At 51.7% G+C, this 24,350-nt stretch overlaps 1 protein-coding gene across 1 annotated transcript; it reads right to left on the bottom strand.

Moving 5' to 3' along the window:
• Positions 1-187: 187 nt before the first annotated feature.
• Positions 188-23,427, bottom strand: CR1 (complement C3b/C4b receptor 1 (Knops blood group)). Its single transcript, XM_075115970.1, has 39 exons — positions 23,280-23,427; positions 22,970-23,152; positions 21,689-21,871; positions 21,338-21,517; positions 20,967-21,149; positions 20,459-20,683; positions 19,969-20,160; positions 19,614-19,713; positions 18,266-18,351; positions 17,523-17,717; positions 16,950-17,129; positions 16,652-16,843; positions 16,399-16,498; positions 16,137-16,222; positions 14,936-15,118; positions 14,409-14,588; positions 13,791-13,973; positions 13,457-13,639; positions 13,085-13,267; positions 12,275-12,466; positions 11,999-12,098; positions 11,209-11,300; positions 10,783-10,977; positions 10,185-10,367; positions 9,809-9,991; positions 9,475-9,657; positions 8,657-8,839; positions 8,243-8,434; positions 7,892-7,991; positions 7,237-7,322; positions 6,305-6,484; positions 5,851-5,898; positions 5,505-5,687; positions 4,374-4,556; positions 3,901-4,083; positions 2,365-2,544; positions 2,082-2,111; positions 1,840-1,915; positions 188-1,567 (listed from the first exon to the last, which is right to left on the bottom strand). The coding sequence occupies exons 1-39, from the start codon at positions 23,425-23,427 to the stop codon at positions 1,486-1,488; spliced, it is 5,979 nt and encodes a 1,992-aa protein (XP_074972071.1). The 3' UTR covers positions 188-1,485.
• Between the last annotated feature and the right edge of the window lie 923 nt (positions 23,428-24,350).

Genomic DNA, 24,350 nt, shown 5'->3' with positions numbered 1-24,350 from the left:
CGCCAGCAAAGCCCAGTTTAAACTAAAGGCGCCTGTGTGCCAGCCCAGAATGAGCAACCCTGCGTAGGGCTGCTTCTCCTGTGAAAGGCAAACCGTGCGTGCTGCGGAGCGGTATTAGAAAGAAAATAATGAAGGCTTAAAACTCTAGCTAGAAGTCAAAGGAGAGACAAAACCGAAAGCAATTGTTGTCCCACGTTCAGCTTTTATTAGGTTAAGCATTTATGAGGAACACTGCAAATAAGCATTCCTGGAAGAAAACACAGAGCAGCGTCCAGTACTGCAACAGACATGAATACAGTTGCGATTAAGACAGTCTTTGGTGTAACAAATCACAGAATCTCTGAGCGGTGGGGGCTGGAAGGGACCTCTGGGCATCGTGTCACCCAAGCCCCCTGCCTGAGCAGGCGCACGGAGAGCAGGGGGCACGCGGCCACGTCCAGGCGGGTTCTGATTTTGAAGTTGTGACTTTGAGACAGACCCAGGAGCGCTTGTGTGGATCGTGCTTATCACAGGGTTTGCGAATGGAGAAACGTTTATCGGGCGGCAGCAGGACGCACGAGTTCCTCTGAAACAGCAGCTGTGCTGTGTGCCGTTTGAACTTTGTTAGATCCTTACAGTAATTAATGGGAGCAGAAGGAGCGTTAACCGAGTGTACGGTAAAGTGCCTTTTTTTGCTACAGAATTTCAGTCGCAACATGAGCGACGCTTCTACGCTACCTACAGCCGCTCTCTGTACGGAGAACGAGTCCAATGCCTGCTTAGCGGCAGCATGGATGCCCAGCCTAGGAAAAAGATTACATTCTGCTGTTAAAATTAGACTTTTCCTATTTTCACACTGATGCCTAGAGATTACATCATAGCTCATGAGCGAGGAGAGAATTTCTGGGAAATGCATTGTTTCAACTGTGGAATTATCTCAAATTAGCCTTAAAAAGAAAATACAAGAGCTAATGTTAACAGGTGCCATTTTGTAGTGAAAGCTGATCATGTTCAGAGTGCTGCTAGCTAAAAAATAATTGTTATCTGCAATAGATTCATCATAGAAAGTAGATTCATCTGTAAGTAAAAATGGCATTACAAAAAGTGTAAGAAGCAAGCAAAAACCCCCAAAGGCCCACTTCAGTGTCCTTCTCTGATGGAGTGCTGTTAAGGTAGTTTTTTAGAGAGCAAGCCCTTTAAAATTATGGGTAATCCTTGCAAACAAAAGCAGGTTTATGGCAGAAGCAAGGCATAGCCTGAAAGTCTGCCCCATTAATTCAGATTCAGGAAAAGGAAACACATGTATCAAGGGTGGTGTCAGAAAGAAAAATAGGATGTTTAAAAAAAACCCAGTATGTTTGAAATAGTCTCTCTTATTCAGCAAAAGGAAGCATCTTACCAGAGGATTGAGGGGAAAGAGTTTTCAACTTGAATGACTATTTGGGAACAACTCAACTTTGTAGCTATAGCTGGTATTTTATGTTGAGGAATATAAATCCTTACCTTCTATGGAACACATGAACACTTCTGTTCAGTTATATGGTTCAGAGGGGTTTGGTAACTGTAGTTTTCATATGTATGATAATAGCTAAGTGAAAAAGAAGAAAACAGTGAACTGTATTGGTTTGTGAAAGAACACTCGGGTTGGTTTCCACTTAGGGAAAGAGTCTTGAAATAAAACAACATAACCACACCATCGATTCCAGGTTGCCATGCCTTGTACAGTTCGCAAGCGTGAGCCAAAGGCGCAAAATTACAAGGCCCAGGCACACTCAGGCAAATATTTCAAGTGCATAAAGTGTATAAAACTTGGGACTTGGCAACAAAGGACGTGAGTGAACATCCAGAAGACCGCCTTACCCTTCCTTCTGCTTAGAAATAATTTTCCAGACAATGCCTGCCCCCAGGAGAAGCAGGACTCCTGCAGCTGCAACCCCTGAGAGAGAAGAGTGCATATTATTCTCACTGTATGTTTTAAAGCACGTTGGCACAAAAGACGCAACGAGGCACATCGTCCAAGTAAGCAGAGGGGGCACCGGTGCTGCAGAGGCCACCGCGTAAAGCTAAAGATCTGGCCACAGAAATGTTTCTAAGCTGCTTACCTAGGCCTACTGAACCAGACTTGCGTGATACTGAGGGGAAGAGAAAAAGAAAAATCAGCTAATTATTCTAACAAAATAAGGTGTTTCTCAACTCTAGTTAATCACTTTATGAATAAAGCTGAGGCTTGCTTTTTTTATTATAGACCTGCTAAGGCCTATAACACAGGATTTCTTAAAAACCACACCATTATATACTTTTTTTTTCTATACAGAAAGACATTTGCTTGTTTCAATGCATTTGCACATTTCTGTTTGGTCTTTGCTTTGTTTACGTTTCACTCACTCAGTTTGCAGGCTGGTACAGGAGGGTCCCAGCTGAAGTCCTCTTGGCACTGAATCTGACTGATGCCATCCAACGTGTAACCATCATCACATTCCAGAGTGATGTTCATCCCAGAGCGATAAGTATTTCCTTTTATGGCTTTCTTAACGCCTTGAACGTCTGGGAATATGCACCTGATCTCTGAAATTAGAAATAACAAAAAAAGGCTGTTTAATGAGAAGGAACGTAAAACACAAGAAATAAAACTGTGTTATTCTTGTAAATCTTGTAAAATACAGAAATAAAACTGGGTTATTGAAGACATTGTTTTTGATTTCTTTCTGAACGTAACCAGGAATTAATTCTTATTCCACAGGGTAATTCCTTTGTGGCTGCAGAAGAGGGTAGGTGTCTCATGCCCACACATGAATGTTTGTACAGATCAGCTATTCCACACTGATACTGCACGTGGAAAGCCGTGTGCAGTAGGGGCACCCTGGGAGAAGCCGGCCAGAAAAAGACGTGTTTCTGATATTGGGCTACCAAAACATTTGGAGAAGAAAGGTGTAGCAGGGAAGAGATCTGTGGGAGCTTTAGAGCCAACTGCCTGTAACCCACTTCCAGTCTGTAGAAGTCCCTTGCCCTTAAAAGATGTCACCAGCTGTACCATTTATCAATAATTTATTATTTAGTCCATCCATCTAAGCTATTTATAGCACTGATTTCCATGAAGTGAGTTAGTTGCTTCAATTTAAGTGTCTAACCGCCGTTGGCAGTCCGAGCCTAAGAAGGTTGTCGGTGGAGACCAAAGGGGTAACACCAACATGTAACTTTTAACCTTTCTTTCACATCTTTTTATATTTATTTTTACTTTCACAGACACTAGTTACTGAGGGCACTTTAAAACCACAAGAATGTGGAACGGGAGGGAGAATTTTTCTGTGAGACTGCTTCCCTTAAAGAGCCTCTGACGTATAAGCACTTAAGTTATTTCCTCTCATTGTTATCCAAGCACTTTTCAACTCTTGAGTCATTGGGGTGGGTGCAGCTCCACCAAGAAAGCACCCTGTGTGGGCAACGATTCCATTCTGATACACATGCAGTTTTCCATGCAGGAACACCCACATCAGGAATCGTGTGACATTCATGAAATTGCCTGTGGGCAAGTTTGTGCGATGAGTGACCTTCACAGTGAGCTACACTGAAGTGCCAAGTCACAGGTATAGAGGCATTTTCCAAGAAGGGAATAATCGGGCTCACGTGTAATCTACTGACTCTCCATCAGAGACAAATCCTCTGACATAATAGTTTCCTTTGTTTCCTGTTCGTGATAACTGGGCAGCGACAGACATAAAAAGGGAAGGAAAGGGAAGGAGAAAAGTTTCTACTCTTCTACTAAAAGTAAAAAGGTTTTAACGAAGGAAAGTGACTATACAACTCATTCATAGCAACAAAAGCAGAGGTGGAAAACATGCAAGAATTGAAATCGCCTTCCAGAACTCATGGTTCTGCCACCATGAATTCCAACCAACATGAGTGAACTAAGCACTAACACACCTTTGCACTGAGGAAGTGGCTGGCTCCAGGTTCCTGACGCTGTGCAGTTGATGAAAGTGTTCCCGACAAGTGAATAACCAGGATCACAGCCGTAGGATACAGATGCTCCATAGGAAAAAGTGTCAGAGATGTTGCCTTTGAGCTTCCCGTTGGTGATGTTTGGAGGATGGAGACACTTCACAACTGGAAAGTCAGGGAGAGACAAACGACAGCATTGACTCGAGGATCTTGATGGACTGCCAGAGAGTAGCTGAGGTACCTTTGCAGCCTTGATTGTTCCCTTTTACTTTCTTCACCTATGCTAAATAAACTGATTCTGTAACCCTGTAACTCCATCAGGCTTTGGAAATGGGTATAAACTTGATCTTATCACTCATTCTATAGTGGAGGACTCAGATTTAGTCCTTATACAAACCTTTCCCTAAGGCAAATCATGTTACATGTCCTTCCTTAGCTCTCTGCAACAAACACACCTTTGCAGACTGGAGGAGGATGGCTCCAGGCTCCAGCCTCTGTGCAATAAATGGATGCTGTCCCAATGAGAGAGAAGCCTGACTCGCAGATGTATCTTATAGACGTTCCAGGAGTGAAAAATACGTTTGCTGGGCCGCTTAGAGACCCGTGGGCAATATCTGCAGGCTTGGAACAGTGCAGTGCTAAAAGGAGAGAAAGTGCAGATCAAAACAGAGCTCAGCCAGGCAAGAACTTCTGAGCACCTCTGGAGGGCTGTACACTCACTCCCACAGCACTGAATCCAACGCACAGAGCCAGCCCTGCCCAGCCCTCTGCACTCGCTTCACCCTAAATCATCTATAAAGCATATGGCATCACACACACACTTACACAAAGGAGCATTGCCCAGCATCATCTTTCCTGGTATATCAGATAAGAAGAATGATTAGTTAATATATATAGTGGGAATTCCATGCTTGTAAGACCATCTTATTACAACATCCACACAGGTTCCTTACAGCTGGCAAAGCTGGCTTAAGCTCATTTTTAAGCCGTTCATACTGAGAAACTGAGGCACCAGATACTGCAGCAATAAGAATGGGAAAAATCAGGGTAGATGGATCTTCAGCCCTGAACACTAGACTCGGGATTCCTCTCGCCTCCTCAACATGTTGCAGCACACTACCAAGAGTGATAAGGTCAGAAAGGATAGCCATCTAAGGACAGATAACACATGCTTTCCTCTTTCACAGATTGGGAGTGGAGGATCCCATGTGCCCCCAGGGTGGGCACTGGAACTTGGGGAGGTCTTTGGGGACATTAACAGTGTTTGCGTTCAACTGTAATCATGTCTCCAGGCCTGTAGAAGGACTCCAGTCTGATTGCTTTTCCATTCCCAACTCTCGGGCTCACAGCCAACTGTGGACAGCGAGGCTATAAAGAACCCTTTAGACTATGAAACTTGGGTGGAATAGAGACCACAGAGTCCTCGGAGACCCCATTCTTGGCCACAGAGACCTCATTCTTTCTTTAGTGGTGGAGTTCATTGAAGCAACAGCTCATTTCAGCAGGTCCTTAGCCAAATATCGCTACATGTTTAACACATTTAGAAAGTTGAGAGAAGAATCAGTGGAAAGAGCACAAACACAGACCTTCGCACCGAGGAAGGGGGCGGCTCCAGACTCCGTTTGTTGTACAGTGAATGGACTTATTCCCAATGAGGGAGAAGCTGTGTTTGCAGCGGTAGTGCACAAGTGCTCCCACATCAAAAGTGTCTGAGAACTGACTGCTGTGTTCCCCATTATCAATCCTTGGAGGAGGCAGACACTTCACTACTGAAAGAGGGGAGGGAGGTGAGAAGGTGACATGAAATTGTAAAAAAAGTGATAACAAGAGGGTGAAAAAGTGCAATTAACCCTCTTCACTGCAAAAAGCAGGAGAGGTTGGGAGGAGGAGTTAGCATTTAGTAAATCTTGCCTCTTCTTATAATAGACCTACCTGGCTTTGTTGTGGTATCAGGATGATGATAGTGCTCTGCCACTCCATCTAGACGCAGGATTAAGAGTTTAAAATACACATTTGGTTGAGCAAATACAAAGCACAAATTTACTTTCATTTTCCATCATCCTGCCTTTATTTTTCCAGCAAAAGTTACACGCCCCTCTGATAGTGTCCTGCCATGAAGCTACCAAATTTCTTGCTTTCAGGAAGCAAGGAGAACACAGATTATGGATTGCAACAAGCAGGGTGAGAGAAGTGCAAATCATGCTCATACTTACAACATTACCCAAAACCTGGCTTACCTCCTGTGTGAGAAGAGAGGCATAAATAAAAAGAAAAATTTCTGGTTTCTCCTTAAAGTAGTTGGAGCAAACGGGAAAGACGAAGCCAACTTTGGCTTCGGTGAGGGGGTAGGAGCAGCGGGGGAGGAACCTGCAATGCTGATACTTACCCTGCTCACAGACTGGTACGGGTGGATTCCACGTTTTATCAGCTTGGCACTGGGCTGTGCGATGGCCTCGCAAGGTGAAACCTTTATGGCACTTAAAGGTAACAGTATCTTTGTATGTGTAGTGATATTTAAGAACAGCTACTCCCCCATTCTGGATTTGTGGGACTGGACATACCACCTCTGAAAAATAAATTCAGTATCTCAAAGAGGGAGCTGTGTGTGTGCTGTGATTGATGCATATATAAAGTCCATCCTTAACGTGCCGCAGCTCAGAGGAGTTTCACAGGTAGCACTTGGAGACTCATAGAAGAATAATTTCAACAATTGAGGGCTTTTTAGTTCTTTTAGGTACCCTCAGTTTACCACATATACATATAATCACAGCTTTGTGCCTATGAGCAGAATAACGCGAATACATTCCAATAAATATGTTAAAAGGTGTAGAAATCCATAAATGTTAGTCATTCTTATGACTGCCTTCCTGTACCAAGCTCATGCCTTCCAAAGCAATTCCATCTGAAGGAAAGCCTAGTTGCAGTGATCAGCCCCACAAGGCAAATCAGCCTGTGGTTTGGGTAACAGTACAGTATTTGGAAGATCCTTGTTTGGTTTTACTCAATATCCCACTCGTTACTGCAAGGCATGTTTCTTCCTTAATTTGTTATTTATGTTTGTGAAACAAAAGGGACAAATCCCTGCTGGCATCTCACAACTCTTCATTCTACATAACCCTGAAAGATCAAAAGCTAGCATCCAGAAGACTCTTAGAAGAAACCAAACAAGCAAACACATAGAAAACACACTCCTAGTGGAATATTGTGCTTAAAAAGTCTTATTCCTCAAAGCTGTGTTTATTTTAAGTAAATGCCACTTTTTAATTTTAAGGACTTAGTTTGGCAATTCTGGGCCATATCTAATGGTGTCGTACTTACCCTGACAGAGGGGAAGAACACCACCCCATGCGACATCTGGTCCAAATATCTCACATCGCCTATGAGACTGTCCAACCAGTTGGTGCCTGCAGTTACAGAGGAAGAAATATCAGCTGATACCAAGTCATTCCGCTTGGATTTTGCGTTCCCACTCTGACACTGCCCCCAGAGGTTTTCTTCTGCAGCATCCTGATTCTGGCTGGTCACCAAGATGTTTCTCTTGGTTTGACCCATGGGAATGAAGGACACCAAGTTCCTTCTTCCCAGATCGGAGAGGAGCAGCAATGATCCCAAATTACTCTGGGTTAGATTGGTTGGGTGCTAAATCAGGACTCAGACCCAAGTGAGTTCCAAACCGCTGGAGCCTCCTTGCAGCGCCTGCTCGCTTGCACTCTCAGCTCCTGCTGGGTGGCCATCTGAGAAGGCAGACTGAAACTGAAGTTTGCCAGGTAATCTATTGTGCACGGGCAGGGAATACTGAGAGACACTCCTCCCTTTCCTGAGCAGGCAACTGTGGCATAACTGGAACCAAAACACAAATTCTAGCTTGCTGCAGGAGAACGGCCTGCGCAGAGGAGTGGGCTCTGAGCCTTTAGTGTAAGTTGCCCGACACCGAGCTCAGAAATGGAGTCAGCAAAGGCAGCGCAGGACTCACCCTTCTTCACACGCGTACTTCACGGTTGACCCAAAAAGGAGATCTGTCAGAACAACAACTCTGCCATTCTTTGGTGTTTCTGGGTATTTACATTGCTTCCCTGGGAAAGAACAAGCCTGAGTTTAAACTCCTCTCTCGCAGTTTTGTAATGCGCTATGTGAAGGTTCCTTAAGGATCTGTCCATGTTCAGACACCAATAAAGACTTGATTTGTAAAAGGCCAATAGCTGCCCAAACTATGTGACTAGTGAAGCCATGTATGAATCAATTTTTAAAGAACTGCTTTAAGAAACCCACAAATGTAGCTTAGACAATTTTCAACAACAAACACCAAACTGATTGAGCTATTCACTTTTACAGAACGCTAGCGCTTCAGACCACGTGTGGTTTTTGAGGCATGTCAGAGTTGAGGGTACTCTGGGGTGTCTCGTGTATCCTGGCTGGCAGTTGTATCGCACGCTGTCCCCAACGGGAAATTCGGTCACATATTTGTATTCCTCAGTTAGCTCAGCAAAGGTTAAGTTTGGAGGTGGTCCACAGCCACCTAGGAGGAGAGAAAGCGCAGGGGAAAAAAAGGATATCAGCAACACAAAGTTGTTTTAAAATGTATATTGAGCATGCATAGATAAAAGCTTACAAGCAAAACCGAGAAAAAAAAGGGAGGACTGAAGGATTCAACATTATGGCAAGAGTCCTACAGGCTTTCGAAGGCAGAAATTCCCAGACTACCCATTACTCCAGCCGTTATCTCCGAGCCACTGTGTACCTGCACACTGAGGAGGGGGGTCGCTCCAGTTCCCAGAGTCGGTGCAGTAAATCAATGCCTCTCCCAGGAGGCTGTAGCCAGGGTCACAGCTGTACTTTACAACCATCCCAAGAGTGAAAACTTCCAAGTCCTGGCTGTTGTGATTTCCATTGTCAATATTCGGAGGCGAAGGACATTGTAGCACTAGACAGTACAAAAAGAAAAAAAGCCTTGGCCAAGGTAACATGCAAGAAGGATGCAAGACAAAGCCACCACAACAAAGAGAGAGTCCTGCAGGTGCTGGAAGCACGCCTAGACCCGCGGGTGTCACTGGCCATGCAGTTCCCCCCTCCCCACGCCAGCTCTGCCGGGGGGGCAGGTTTGCCTGCTCCAGGATCAGCCGAGCACGGGGCGGATGCTCAGCCAGGCGCGGGTGCACGGGGAGCCGCGGCAGCAGCCGGCCCCACCTGCGCAGCGCGGGTACGGGAGGCTCCAGTTCCCCGAGGCCGTGCACAGGATGGTGGGGTCTCCGAGGAGGGAGAAGCCGGGCTGGCAGCTGTAGCTCACGGACATGCCGCTGGTGAAGTTTGCCCCGAGCTGTGCGCTGTGCGTGGCGTTGGCGACGACGGGAGGTGGAGGACAAGGCAGCGCTAAGGGGGCAGGAGCAGAGAGAGGCGTTTCAGTGATTTTGCCTGACGGAGGAGCACACGTAACACGGCCAACCGCGTCAGAGCCGAAGCGATGGAGCGAGGCAGGCAGCACGACCCGGGGCGCTCATCCTCCAGCACAGGGCTGGCCCTGAGCACCCTCTCTGCAACCCCCCGTGTGGCCGTGCTCACCTGGCTCGCAGGTGGGGACAGCAGGCGCCCAGCGGCCATCGGGCCGGCACTTGGCTTCACGGCTGCCCCACAGCACGTAGCCCGGGCGGCACTGGAAGGTGACGTTGGCCCCGGGATGGTACACGGCGCTCTGTCCTTCAGCCACCTCTCCATTGTGGACGCTGGGGCTCGTGCAGGTGATCACTGGAAGGGAAAAGCAGCAGAGCATGGGCTGGGGAAGCGGCTGCCGGAGCTGAGGGATCCTGCTTTGGTTTTGCGAGGTCAGAACGCAGGGGAGGCCGTGCGACCGCGAGGGGCTCCCATTTCGCTACGGGGAAGAGCATTCACAGCTCACCTTCACAGCGGGGGTAAGGGATGCTCCAGGTTCCGTTGACCGTACAGTACAGAGTCATCTTTCCAACAAGGGAATAGCCGGGGTCACAGCTGTAATTTACAGACCTGCCAGGGACGAAGGCTTCCACGTCCTCGCCGTCGTGCTGGCCATGGTCAATCGCCATCGGGGAGGGACACAGCCGCCCTGCGGGGACGGGAATCTTCAGTGAGAACAGGATGGGCTTTTGGGTTTTGTGTCTTGGCTTCCCGCTCAGCACCAGAGACCTGAGTCTCGGTAAGTACAAGTTTGTGGATTTGGACTTTTGTCCCCTTCTTTCCTCCCGTGATCCCTTGGTAGCGCTGGCATATCCACAGGTGAAAGAGGCAGGTGAACGCACCTTCACACCGAGGGGCAGGGACGCTCCAAGCTCCAGAAGCGGTACAAGTGAGCTGTGCCTCTCCAACAAGGACGTAGCCAGGGTCGCAGGCGTAGCTCACGGACATGCCGCTGGTGAAGAGTGCCGTGGCTTGGCCGCTGTGCTCCCCGTTGGCGATGGCTGGAGGGCGAGAGCACTGCGACGCTGGGGAGAGAGGGCAAAACCGCATTGGTGTCCGCAGTGAGAAAAAGGAGGAATATGGAAAAATGAGTGCGTTGGTGCAGAGGAACGTTGCGCTGAGCTGCCACGCTGTAAGAGGCAGGGCTGTCTCGGACAGGTATCTCTTGGCTGCTGCTCGTGGCCAGAGTCCATTGAGATGCTTCAGCTCTCTGGACCACCTGGGACGTATTTCTGTGCCCCTGTCCCCGGTGAGTGCCAAAGGGCTGTCAGTGAGTGGAGCAGGGGCAGTGTGGGCACTAACAGATCCCAGCCCGCCATCCTCCCCCGGCCCCTCGTGTCCCGAGAACAGCCACAGCTCCACCACACATCCCCATGCACGGCCTGCCCTGCCCGCAGCCTCGCCAGCGTGGACAGATGCTGGTGCACCACAGAGCCCTACCTCCGCACTGTGGCGGCGGCCCGCTCCACACGCCGTGCTCCCCGTCCGCCGTGGTGCAGAAGATGGAGGGCTCTCCCGCCAGCGGGTGGCCGGGGTCGCAGGCGTAGGTGACCACGTCGGCGTAGGAGAAGGTGCCCGTCGAGTGCCCGCTGTGTCTGCCGTGGGGGATGTCCGGCGGCGGATCGCAGGTGATACCTGCGGGCATGTACAAGGTGCCTTTAGCGTCAGTGCTGCAGCAGCGCCCGGGGGCTGCAGGACAGACACGCTCGCCAGGAGGGGAGCCGCTGGGGATGAGCCCGTCTCAGCGGTGATGCTCCCTGTCTTTGCCTTGGAAGATCTTTCCCAAGGAAAGCACCGATCTGAACCTCTTTGTGCTGCGTTTGGCTCTCATCGGCCTCTGCTCAGCTCCGGCCGCAGCGTACTTACTCTGGCAGGCGGGAACATCACCGCTCCACCTCACCCGCGTCCCAGAGCTGGAAAGCACACAGTGTCGCTGGGCCGCTCCAACCAGCCTGTGCCTGGGGTCAGACAAAGGCACTCCTGTCACTACGGGACTGTCTTTGGAGGTCGCGTCTCCCATGGGCAACAAGTATTGCCTTCGTTGCCATCTAATCCTGCCAGTCTAAAGGAATGAACCTCGGCTTGTCTGGGGTCCGCCCCCCAGGTCCCCTCGGTCAGCACAGGCAGGACATCCCGGGGGCTGAGGGAGCTGCCATGCCCTCTCCTCTTCCTTCTGTCCTCTAGAGAAGTCCACGCTAAGGACTTCTGCTTTAAGGCAAGGCTTCCAAAATAAAACCCCCTTTTCCCCTCGTATGCTCTGCACAACCAGACTCAGGCGGTCGTGCCTGCTAACGGGCGCTTAACAATCGATCAGTAAATCCCCTTCTCCAATTCCTGTTGCCGTTTGGACTAGAATCGAGACTAGAACCAGACCGTTGCGAGGACCAGAATTGCTTTAGTGCCAAAACTGTTTTAAGCCACGCAGGAGATTCTGAGGTTTTCCCTGACCGTGTGGAGGATTTCTGTTCTCTCGGCAGCTGAGAGCTCCGCTTTCTGCTCCAGCATCGCCTTGAGCAGGCAACAGCGGGGTGCTCTGAGCTCAGAGACACAGCAGTGGTCTCTTGTGGGAGGACACGCGGTGCCTGCGAGCGGCCGGGAGAGCAGAAGCATTGCTGGTTTCATCTCGATGTGGGGAAGGAGCCTGGCTGGGACTCACCCTTCGTTGCAGGTGTAATTCACCGTGGACCCAAAGAAGACATCTGTTGTAACGATGACTCTGCCGTTCTCCGGTTCTCTGGGATGATCGCACTTTCTCCCTGGGCAGAAGAAGACCTGGTTTTAAAGGTGCTTTAACTCGGTGCCGCAGGAAAAGGGTCGCTAATGGTGGGCGTCTGCCCAGACCCCACGGAGGAGGAAGCTGAAAGGGAGAAACGACAAGGCTCCAGTCGTTAGGCTGCGCTTTCAACAAACTAGAAGCATCTGCAAAACATACGTTTGCAAAACTCCGGGGCTTCAGACCACGTTTGATTTTCTAGACACGTAATCGTTGGTGCTATCTGTGGATGTTTTGCGTATCCAGGCCGACAAGTGTACTTCACAGTCTTCCCAACGGGATAGTCGCTCTGATTTTTATACTCCTTGTTTAGCTCAGCAAACAGTAAGGTGGTTGGTGTGCCACAGCCAGCTGCCAGGAAACAAAATGCATGTGAGGAACACGCGCGGGGTGTGGAACGCAGCTAAGGAGCATCAAGCGCATTGGGAGGCGCTGTTACAAACCCCAAGGTATTGGTACCTCCTCTGTGTATTCCGACGTTTATCCGCCTAAATCAACGCTTACTTAGCATGGAAGGACGCATGCACCCGATTTATATGTTCTCAAAAAAATGAATCAAAAGAGCCTCCACCCCCGCAAAACCACCCCAGCAGTTTGGCCAGCTTGGCGTTCCCACACTCTGCACAGCCTGCAGGGCAGCATTGCCACCAGAGAGCGTGTTGTCCTTGGGCCACAGGGTGCCAGGATCGGCAATTTCAGAAACTAGACCGGCCAAGACTGTGTCCCTGTGGAAGCCTTGGGCTTTGGCAGTGCCACCAGCCTGTTGCCAGGGCCCCACAACAAAGAGAGAGTCCTGCAGGTGCTGGAAGCACGCCTAGACCCGCGGGTGTCACTGGCCATGCAGTTCCCCCCTCCCCACGCCAGCTCTGCCGGGGGGGCAGGTTTGCCTGCTCCAGGATCAGCCGAGCACGGGGCGGATGCTCAGCCAGGCGCGGGTGCACGGGGAGCCGCGGCAGCAGCCGGCCCCACCTGCGCAGCGCGGGTACGGGAGGCTCCAGTTCCCCGAGGCCGTGCACAGGATGGTGGGGTCTCCGAGGAGGGAGAAGCCGGGCTGGCAGCTGTAGCTCACGGACATGCCGCTGGTGAAGTTTGCCCCGAGCTGTGCGCTGTGCGTGGCGTTGGCGACGACGGGAGGTGGAGGACAAGGCAGCGCTAAGGGGGCAGGAGCAGAGAGAGGCGTTTCAGTGATTTTGCCTGACGGAGGAGCACACGTAACACGGCCAACCGCGTCAGAGCCGAAGCGATGGAGCGAGGCAGGCAGCACGACCCGGGGCGCTCATCCTCCAGCACAGGGCTGGCCCTGAGCACCCTCTCTGCAACCCCCCGTGTGGCCGCGCTCACCTGGCTCGCAGGTGGGGACAGCAGGCGCCCAGCGGCCATCGGGCCGGCACTTGGCTTCACGGCTGCCCCACAGCACGTAGCCCGGGCGGCACTGGAAGGTGACGTTGGCCCCGGGATGGTACACGGCGCTCTGTCCTTCAGCCACCTCTCCATTGTGGACGCTGGGGCTCGTGCAGGTGATCACTGGAAGGGAAAAGCAGCAGAGCATGGGCTGGGGAAGCGGCTGCCGGAGCTGAGGGATCCTGCTTTGGTTTTGCGAGGTCAGAACGCAGGGGAGGCCGTGCGACCGCGAGGGGCTCCCATTTCGCTACGGGGAAGAGCATTCACAGCTCACCTTCACAGCGGGGGTAAGGGATGCTCCAGGTTCCAGTTGTCAAACAAGAAACTGTTGTTCTCCCGGTGAGGACATAACCTGGGTCACAGTAGTACTTCACTGAAATGCCAGGTATGAACAATTTCAGGGTCTTGCTCTCATGCTGGCCATTTTTGATAGTTGGAGGGGGAGGACACTGTAGCACTACAAGGAGGGGAAATAATCGTAACTGATGAAGAGCAGGAACCAGCAACACCCACTGTAGTGTAAGACAGCCTTTTCACTTCTTTCTGTCCCATTAACTTTTCCCAAATTTTAGGAGCGTCAGTGTATGAATTATGTTTCCATCCTACCCTCACCTATTTTCCACCCTTCATGTTTTTTTAGTTTATTGGCATCAAGAACTATCTTTTCTCACTATTTAGGCGTTTGCAGTTGGTAGTTTCTATTTGTGGCCTCAACAGCTTGGTCTGGCCTTTCCTTGGCTGGGAACAAATCAGACACCAGCCTGGCTCACTCTCATTCTGGAGTCATTTAAGGAGATTACAGCTGTATGTAACAAGTGTCTGAATGGGGATTGTGAAGATGGGAGGACAGATATTTGCATGTTTTTTCTTTCCAGTCCTCATTTACACTTACTCTTTTCACAGATGGGTAGAGGAGGGTCCCATATTCCCCCAAAATGGCATTGAGACTCCTGGGAGCCCTTCAAAGCATAACCAAAATCGCATTCGAAGACAACGATGTCTGCGAGTCTGTACATGGTCTCCAGCCCAATCGTTCTTCCATTCTCAATCTCGGGTCTTTTGCAGCCGATTGCTGGAAGTGAAGAGCACGAGTCACCACTGGGGATGTGAAGCTTATCCCAGGTGTGAAGGGGCACTGACCAGGGCAGAGCCTCCTGCTGAACATTGCCCTCCCTGTCATGGGCGCGTCAACGTTACTGACTCTCATTCTTACACAAAATATCACTATTCAACCGCACTTGTAGTCTGTCCTTACTGGGGGGCAGAAAGGGAAATCCACAGAGGCAGGTGGAGCTGCTCCTGCCTGTGGGAGCTTTGGCCTCTGCCTCTCACTAGCGATTTGGTCTGCAGTGATTAGACTGAGAGCCAAGGAGGAAGAAAGGGCCTGGGGAAAGGTAAAAGAAGCCAACACAAGCACACCTTCACATCGGGGCCGGGGCCGGCTCCACGTTCCCCCAGCAGTACAGGTGATGGAGGCATCCCCGATGAGGGAGTAGCCATCCCTGCAGGTGTACTGCACAGCCGAGCCTGGGAGGTGGGTGTCCGAGGGCTGGCCGCTGTGCTTCCCGTTGGCAATGCCTGGAGGGGGAGGACACTTCACCTCTGTGGAGGAGAAGGAAAGGCAGATAAGAAATATGGACAAGACAAGGAAAAAAAATTTTAAAATCCAACCTTCAAAAACCAAAAAGAGGAAGAAAATTCATCCCGTTAACTCCTTTGAACAAATATCTGTCATGTTAGCTGTCTTCCTGTCAGGGGGTGCAGCCCCCACCACAGCCACTGTCATTCCTTCTGCCACCCATAACCGACCCTCGCTGGCGGGGACGGACGCTGGCGCACCGCAGAGCCCTACCTCCGCACTGTGGCGGCGGCCCGCTCCACACGCCGTGCTCCCCGTCCGCCGTGGTGCAGAAGATGGAGGGCTCTCCCGCCAGCGGGTGGCCGGGGTCACAGGTGTAGGTGACCACGTCGGCATAGGAGAAGGTCCCCGTCGAGTGCCCGCTGTGTCTGCCGTGGGGGATGTCCGGCGGCGGATCGCAGGTGATACCTGCGGGCGTGTACAAGGTGCCTTTATCGTCAGTGCTGCAGCAGCGCCCGGGGGCTGCAGGGCAGACACGCTCGCCAGGAGGGGAGCCGCTGGGGATGAGCCCGTCTCAGCGGTGATGCTCTCTGGATACAATGACCCAAATTATCCAGAGACAAACTTTGCATGGAAAAAAAATCACATGTGAGGAGGAAAACCTGTGCCCTCCTCTGAGTCGCTTCCTTGCTGCTTATGTCCGGAGGTGGTGGGACAATTCTTACTTCCCTTTCCAAAACCACTGATACATGCAGAGAGAGACCGGCCACACCACTCCTACACATGACCAGTGAGAAATACTTACCCCAGTAACAGGGAGTTTAAAGTATTAATGGTTTTCCCAGTTTGGACCAGGATAAAAAAAAGCCCTTTGGAAACATTTCCAGAAACATCCAAACCAAAACAAAATAAAAAGAAAAATGAAAGATTTTACACATGCAGTGACTTGAGAAATCTTTTGCAAAAAAATCTTTGTCTTGAAAGATGTGCCACTGTCTCTTGCAAGCCATCTCCAAGGGCCTTTTGTTGTGCCGTACTTACGCTGGCAGACAGGAGCATCTCCACTCCATGAGACATGTGTGCCAGAGACCTCGCACGTTCTCTGAGAGCCTCCAACCAACTTGTACCTGGAGTCACAGAGAAGGATTTATTAATTTACATTAGGAGACTTGAGATTTCTTTACAACCCTTGTAAAGTGGCAGCCAAGACTTTTGACTTGGGAACTATGTTCCTTCACGTAAAGCTAAAAAAATCTGCTTTACTCTCACTTGGCAGCTGAATTCAGCTAGTCACAAGACTCACCCTTCGTCACAAGTGTAATTCACTTTGGACCCAAAGAGGAGGTCCGTCAGGACAACAGCTCTGCCATTTTCCGGATCCCCTGGGTCAGCACATTGTTTCCCTGGAAGCGAACATCAGCCACCGTTAGCCCTCAGCTGCTCACTCCCATCCCACCCAGGGGTGCTGACACAGAGAGCAGACCCATAAAGCCAGAAAAATGTGAAAATCCAGCCAAGCCTGACCCTTTAGGCCTTTCAGCACTTGCAGGACATACTTTTACAGAACTCCAGCGCCACAGACCACGTCGAATTCCTGAGGCATTTGATGGCTGTCGGCATCCCCAGGTGCTGGGTGTACCCAGGCCGGCACACGTATTCCACTGTCCCCCCCACGGGAAAGACAGTCTGGTTCCTGTGCGGCTCCTTCAGCTCCGCAAACACCAGTCTGGTAGGTGCATTACAGCCAGCTACAAAGAAAGATAAGCCAGCCCAGTTGTCAAAGAGAGTCAAGAAACAGCAGATTTGGGAGAGCAGGGGGGAGGGTAACATTCAGAGCACTGTTTGAACACTTGCCCTGCTCGCAGGCTGGCACGGGTGGCTCCCAGGTGTTATTTAGTTGGCATTGTACCACTTTGTGGCCACGTAGAACATAGCCTGGCTCACACTCAAAGGCAATGGTGTCCTTCTGTGTGTAGGCAGCCTTAGGAGACACTATTCTCCCATTCTGGACCCGCGGGACAGGACAACTTGCCTCTAGAAAAGAAGTGCAGGTCCTCAGAACAGGCACATCCGCAGTGTGCAGAGCTGTGCAGCTCCAAAGCCACTCAAGAAGCGCAATCTCTTTTAATTCTGAAAATAATTTTCCCATAGGTGATGTACTGCCTGCATCCAGTGGTGTCAAACATTGAGGGAGACACCCAGACCGAAAGGCGAGGCTGGGGATGCTGGACAGTGGGGTGGTCCTCCAGCCTCCTCCCCTCTGCCTGGCCACGGCTGCAAATCGGCCTGTGCAAATCCTGACCGTGCAAATCCTGCCCTAGCAGGCACTCGGGAAGAAGTGCAATTGTCCGGAGGTTTCCTAGGCTTTCAGAATATGAAGCCGGGAGGTTTGCACCCGAGTATTAGGACATGCGCACACAACCCTACCTCCGCACCACGGTGGGGGCCCGCTCCACACGCCGTTTTTCCCATCCCGAGTGGTGCAGTAGATGGAGGGCTCTCCGTGGAGTGGGTACCCGCGATCGCAGGTGTATGTTACAGATATGCCGAAGTGGAATTCATCCAGCAGCTTGCCCGTGTGCTTCCCATTGGGAATGTCCGGAGGTGGCTCACAAGGGATACCTGCAGAGGTGCAGAACAAGGCTTCTAAATTCAACAGCAGCACCAAAGTACTTTAAATCCCTCAGTCTGTGGGGCATAAACACTCGTCCGAGAGATGGAGTAACTGCAGTGAAGTGACCTTCTAGTTGAGACGCAGTGAAAGAGAGAGCCTGCGGTTTGGGACTTTGGGATTCCACTTGTGGCCCTCCCACAGCACTCTGCCTCTTCTTAGGGTTGTGCCTTGCCCCTCTGTGTCTAACAATAACAACCCTTCACCTTAAGATAATATCTTCTCTTCCTCTCTTGTAACGGGCTTGTGATGTTAGTCAGAGCCAGTATATCCAAGTACTGCTGCAAAAGCTCCAGCTGAGGCATTGCTTTCTATAGCTTTGAGATCGTGTACCTTTTCCCAGAACATTTTCTTATGACATTTAAAACCTTCCAACACTTTTCATGCTCACAGAGGAGAGAAATTCCCTGTGAAAGCTTTGATTGGAAAGATTTGGCAATCTCTGCTGGAAAATATTTACCAGATCCCTGCGACGCCCCCGGAGCTGTAAGCTACTTACGCTGACAAGTGGGAACGGCGCCACTCCATTCAACACGTCCACCGGAAACCTCACATCGTCTGCTGGATTGTCCAATTAACCTGTGCCTGGTGTTAAAAGGATTGAACATTCATCCCAAGTCATTTCAGTGTAAGTTACTACCTCTTCCTCACCACGCTGGAAGGCATGATCAGCCCCACTGACAGCAAAGCTGTGGCCCTGAAGGAGAAGTTCCTTTTATCAACGACCTGGATGAGGGAATTGAGGGCACCCTCAGTAAGTTTAGAGATGACACCAAATTGGGCAGGAGTGTTGATCTGCTCAAGGGCAGGAAGGCTCTGCAGAGGGACCTGGACAGGCTGGATCGATTGGCCGAGGCCAATTGCGTGAGGTTTAACAAGGCCAAGTGCCGGGTCCTGCCCTTGGGTCGCACCAACCCCAGGCAGCGCCCCAGGCCTGGGGCAGAGGGGCTGGGAAGTGCCCGGCGGAGAAGGCCCTGGGGCTGCTGGCTGACAGACGGCTGGGCATGAGCCAGCAGTGCCCGGGTGGCCAAGGAGGCCACCAGCCCCCGGGCTTGTGTCAGCACTGGTGTGGCCAGCAGGAGCCGGGCAGGGATGGGGCCCCTGTGCTCGGCCCTGGGGAGGCCCCACCTCGAATGCTGGGCTCAGGTTTGGGCCCCTCGGGACAAGAAGGGCCTTGAGGGGCTGGAGCGTGTCCAGAGAAGGGCAGCGGGGCTGGGGCAGGGTCTGGAGCACAAGTGTGCTGGGGGCGGCTGGTGGGGTTGGGGGGGTCTAGCCTGGAGAAGAGGGGGCTGAGGGGAGCCCTTCTCGCTCTCTGCAGCTGCCTGAGAGGGGCTGGAGTGAGGGGGGGGTTGGCCTCTTCTGTCAAGTAACTGGTGATGGGACGAGGGGAAACCGCCTCAAGCTGTGTCAGGGGAGGTTTAGGTTGGAGATTAGGGAAAACGTCATTACTGACAGAGTGGTCAGGCATTGGAAGAGGCTGCCCGGAGAGGTGGGGGAGTCACCATCCCTGGGGGGGTTCAAACCATGCAGACCTGGCACGTGGGGACATGGTTTAGGAGGCCTGGGGGTGTTGGGTTGGCAGTTGGACTTGGTCTTAGATGTCTTTTCCAACCTTAATGTTTCTATGATGCTATGATTCCTCGCTTAGCACCACCTTACTGATTTCACAGTATTATACATGTATAAGATAGGGAACACCACATGTGTTCATATAGGTGCAGAACTCTATAGAGTGGCTCCTTTATACAACCCATTTATTGAGAATTAATGAATAGGAGGAAAAAGGGGAGACTTACCTAATACATCTCTCATTGCTATTTTAAGCAGTAGCCAAAACCAGGGCTTACCCTTCTTCACAGCTGTAGAGCACTGTTGACCCATACAGGAGATCTGTTAGGAAAATAATTTTCCCATTTACAGGTTCACCAGGATGACCGCATTGTTTCCCTGGGGGGGAGAAAAAAAACACTCATTTTAGGCTTCTGTCTATCTATTCCAGGGTACAACAGATGCAACTATTAATCTAGTAATCTGTCCACATTTCCAGTTACCCCAAAACGGGTTTCGAATAGCATAAAGTTACATGGCTTTACTAGTCACATACTATTTGAACACCAGAATAACAAAGGTTTTTGCAGCATGGACAGAACCTAGCACCTATTCCTTCTTCAACAACGAACACCAAATCAAGGAGCTATTCACTTTTACAGAACTCTAGTGCTTCTGACCACACTCCGCTCTCAAGGCATGTAATAGTAGGTGACATTCCTGGCTGTTTAGCATATCCAGGTCGGCAAGTGTATTGCACAGTCTTCCCAACAGAAAAATCAATCTCATTTTTATGCTCCTCATTTAGCTCAGCAAAGCGTAACCTCGTAGGAGCACCACAACCACCTATTGAGAAAGAAAACAGACATGAGAATGGGGCAGGACGGGTATGCAGGGTACAAGCACAGAAAGAACACTGTTTTGAGGAAAGGAGTTTGGTTTGCCTTGCAAAATTGTTTATTTTGATTAATATAGCCATTATTAAACCAACACAACATATTTTCCCAATGGATTCCAGAGGATCAGGTTCTTATTCCTAGGATATACAGAAAACTTCCACTCACAGTATTTAACCACATTTTTTTAACGGGACTAGGGGACATGAAACAATAGTGTACCCCAAGGCAGCTGTGTCATCATTTACCTGGAAGGTGAGGCCTGTTTGAGACCTCCTGGTTATGGTAAAGTCTCTCACAGACAGGAACAGAAGGGTGCCAGCTGCCATCCTCCTGGCAAAAGATTTTAGCAGTGCCTTGCAGTCTGTAACCATAGTGACACTGAAATGTCAAGATTTGCCCAGGTGCAGAGATAAGGCCTTGACCACCAACTTGCCCTCCGTTGTCTATATCTGGATTTATGCAGACAGTCACTGGAAATGGTGATATACGGAAGTGATATGCAAAAGGAGTTGGAACAAAACAAAACAAAACACACACAGGCTGTTAATATTGCAACAACAAAACCTCTGTGACACCTACATAAACTACCCAGCCCCACCTTCACCATAGAAGAGCTTGAAATTAATTTTTACCATGCAACACTTCACATGGGATCAACCTTCTCTGACAATCTGGTTGCAATGGTCAGGGTCTGCCCTGTGTGCAGAGCCCCACTACGAGCTTCTCGTCCAAAGGGACAGACCACAGACGCACCTTCACAGCGAGGGCTGGGCTGGCTCCAGTTCCCCGATGCTCTGCAAGTCACAACAGGATTTCCAACCAGGTAGTAGCCGGGATCGCAGGTGTATGTTACAGGCGTTCCCATGGTAAAAAATCCTGTGCCCTGGCCATCGTGATTTCCATTGTGGACCTTTGGAGGCATGGGACATGGTCGGACTGCAAGAGGCAGACAAAGTCTAAGTCAGCGAGAGGTCAGCATGCAAGGGGAAGGGGGTCGGCATGACGCTGCGCTGGTGGGTTAAAGCCCGTCGCAGGAACAGCTCAGCCGGCACATGCTGTTCACCTGCAGGGAGCAGCCGCCGGGCAGGGCTGCCCTCGGGGAAGCAGCGGGCACCCGCACTCACCCCTCTCGCAGGTGAGCGTCGGCGGATCCCAGGTGCCCCCCGGCTGGCACTGACTCTCGTAGGCGTCCTCTGCGGCATAACCGGCATCGCAGTCAAAGTGAATGGTCTCTCCAGCTGCGAAGGTCCTTTGCAGCTCATGGACCTTCCCGTTCTGCACCTCGGGTGTATTGCAGCCGATTGCTGCAGGGAACATGGACGGCATCCTTTAAACTTCAGTGCGTGGGCCAGATCCTGCACGCACAGCCCCCTCCCTTCCCAGCACTGCCATAAGCCCGTCTGCACTGCTCCCCCAACCAGCACAGCCAGCATGCTTTCTGCCAGCCTACACCTAGCAGTGAAGCTTCCACCCACCTTTGCAGCGGGGCAGGGGCCTGCTCCACAGCCCGGCCTCGGTGCAGTTGATGGACAGGTTCCCGACCAGCTCGTAGCCGTCCTTGCAGCCGTAGTACACGGTCACTCCCCGGGAAAACTTGTCCAAGGACTGTCCGCTGTGCAGCCCGTTGGCGATGTTTGGTGGCTGAGGACACATCACCTCTGGAGAGGGAGGGGAGAAGCCCGTGAGAGCGTCTGGGAGAGGCCAGGCCTTAGAGACAGCTCAGCTCAAACCTCCAGCCCAGCAGACACAGGGGAAGGAGAATTAAAGAATGTCAGCTTAGAAGGGACCTCAGGAATCATCTAGTCCAACCTTTCTGGGAAGAGCACAGGCTAGACAAGATGGCCCAGCACCCTGTCCAGACGACTCTTGAAGGTGTCCAACGTGGCCAAGTCAACCCCTTCCCTGGGGAGATTATTCCAGTGGTGACTGTCCTCGCTGTGAAACACTTCCCTCTCGTGTCCAATGGGAATCTCCCCAAGGGCAACTTGTGTCCAGCCCCCCTTGTCCTCTCCATGGGACTCCGTATAAAAAGGGAACCTCCATCTTCTTTGTAGCTGCCCCTTAAGTCCTGGTACATGGTGATGAGATCCCCTCTGAGCCTCCTTTTCTCAAGGCTGAACAAACCCAGCTCTCCCAGCCTATCCTCGTACGGCAGCTTCCCAGTCCTTGGTGGCCCTTCTCTGGACCCCTTCCAGCCTGGCCACATGAGAAGGGAGATAGGAGATAGCTCCTACTCCAAGTGCTGCCAGATCTGTCCTGACAGTGAGCCCTTGCATGCCCTGTCTCTCTTCTGCCTTTTCTGGACAAAGAAGGTGGACTTGATTCATAAAAATCCATCTGCTCCCCCCCAAAGGCTGTGCTGTGCCCCACACCCATGCCTGGCCCCCAGCACCGTCGCCAGCCGGCTCTCCGTGGGTGTGTTGCAGCAGGAGCACCGGGAGGAGGGTGCTGGCTCTGGAGACCCCTTTGCACTTGGTCTCCCATTAAGTGATGTGCCAGTTCCTGGACATACACTGCGGGGTCACCAGCCCCCAGCCCCAGCGCGAGAGGGACGGCACGTGCAGCCTCGGTTATGGAAGTACCGAGCTCCAGACTCAGGGGTGTAACCTTGCTCTTTACATGTTGTAAAGCTGTATATTTCCGTAAAGGGGAATTTAATCCTTCAGTGAAGGTCTCAGTGACAACAGGCAGGGTCTGCCCTGTGCTCAGAGCCCCACTACGAGCTTCTTGCCCAAAGGGACAGACCACAGACGCACCTTCACAGCGAGGGCTGGGCTGGCTCCAGTTCCCCGATGCTCTGCAAGTCACAACAGGATTTCCAACCAGGTAGTAGCCGGGATCGCAGGTGTATGTTACAGGCGTTCCCATGGTAAAATATCCTTTGCCCTGGCCATCGTGATTTCCATTGTGGACCTTTGGAGGCATGGGACATGGTCGGACTGCAAGAGGCAGACAAAGTCTAAGTCAGCGAGAGGTCAGCATGCAAGGGGAAGGGGGTCGGCATGACGCTGCGCTGGTGGGTTAAAGCCCGTCGCAGGAACAGCTCAGCCGGCACATGCTGTTCACCTGCAGGGAGCAGCCGCTGGGCAGGGCTGCCCTCGGGGAAGCAGCGGGCACCCGCACTCACCCCTCTCGCAGGTGAGCGTCGGCGGATCCCAGGTGCCCCCCGGCTGGCACTGACTCTCGTAGGCGTCCTCTGCGGCATAACCGGCATCGCAGTCGAAGTGAATGGTCTCTCCAGCTGCGAAGGTCCTTTGCAGCTCATGGACCTTCCCGTTCTGCACCTCGGGTGTATTGCAGCCGATTGCTGCAGGGAACATGGACGGCATCCTTTAAACTTCAGTGCGTGGGCCAGATCCTGCACGCACAGCCCCCTCCCTTCCCAGCACTGCCATAAGCCCGTCTGCACTGCTCCCCCAACCAGCACAGCCAGCATGCTTTCTGCCAGCCCACACCTAGCAGTGAAGCTTCCACCCACCTTTGCAGCGGGGCAGGGGCCTGCTCCACAGCCCGGCCTCGGTGCAGTTGATGGACAGGTTCCCGACCAGCTCGTAGCCGTCCTTGCAGCCGTAGTACACGGTCACTCCCCGGGAAAACTTGTCCAAGGACTGTCCGCTGTGCAGCCCGTTGGCGATGTTTGGTGGCTGAGGACACATCACCTCTGGAGAGGGAGGGGAGAAGCCCGTGAGAGCGTCTGGGAGAGGCCAGGCCTTAGAGACAGCTCAGCTCAAACCTCCAGCCCAGCAGACACAGGGGAAGGAGAAGGGAGATAGGAGATAGCTCCCACTCCAAGTGCTGCCAGATCTGTCCTGACAGTGAGCCCTTGCGTGCCCTGTCTCTCTTCTGCCTTTTCTGGACAAAGAAGGTGGACTTGATTCATAAAAATCCATCTGCTCCCCCCCAAAGGCTGTGCTGTGCCCCACACCCATGCCTGGCCCCCAGCACCGTCGCCAGCCGGCTCTCCGTGGGTGTGTTGCAGCAGGAGCACCGGGAGGAGGGTGCTGGCTCTGGAGACCCCCTTGCACTTGGTCTCCCATTAAGTGATATGCCAGTTCCTGGACATACACTGCGGGGTCACCAGCCCCCAGCCCCAGCGCGAGAGGGACGGCACGTGCAGCCTCGGTTATGGAAGTACCG

The sequence above is a fragment of the Phalacrocorax aristotelis genome, chromosome 21, assembly GCF_949628215.1.
Source record: "Phalacrocorax aristotelis chromosome 21, bGulAri2.1, whole genome shotgun sequence".
Classification (NCBI taxonomy): domain Eukaryota; kingdom Metazoa; phylum Chordata; class Aves; order Suliformes; family Phalacrocoracidae; genus Phalacrocorax; species Phalacrocorax aristotelis.
The sequence above is the reverse complement of the archived record's forward strand: the minus strand, read 5'-3'. Positions and strand labels throughout refer to the sequence as shown.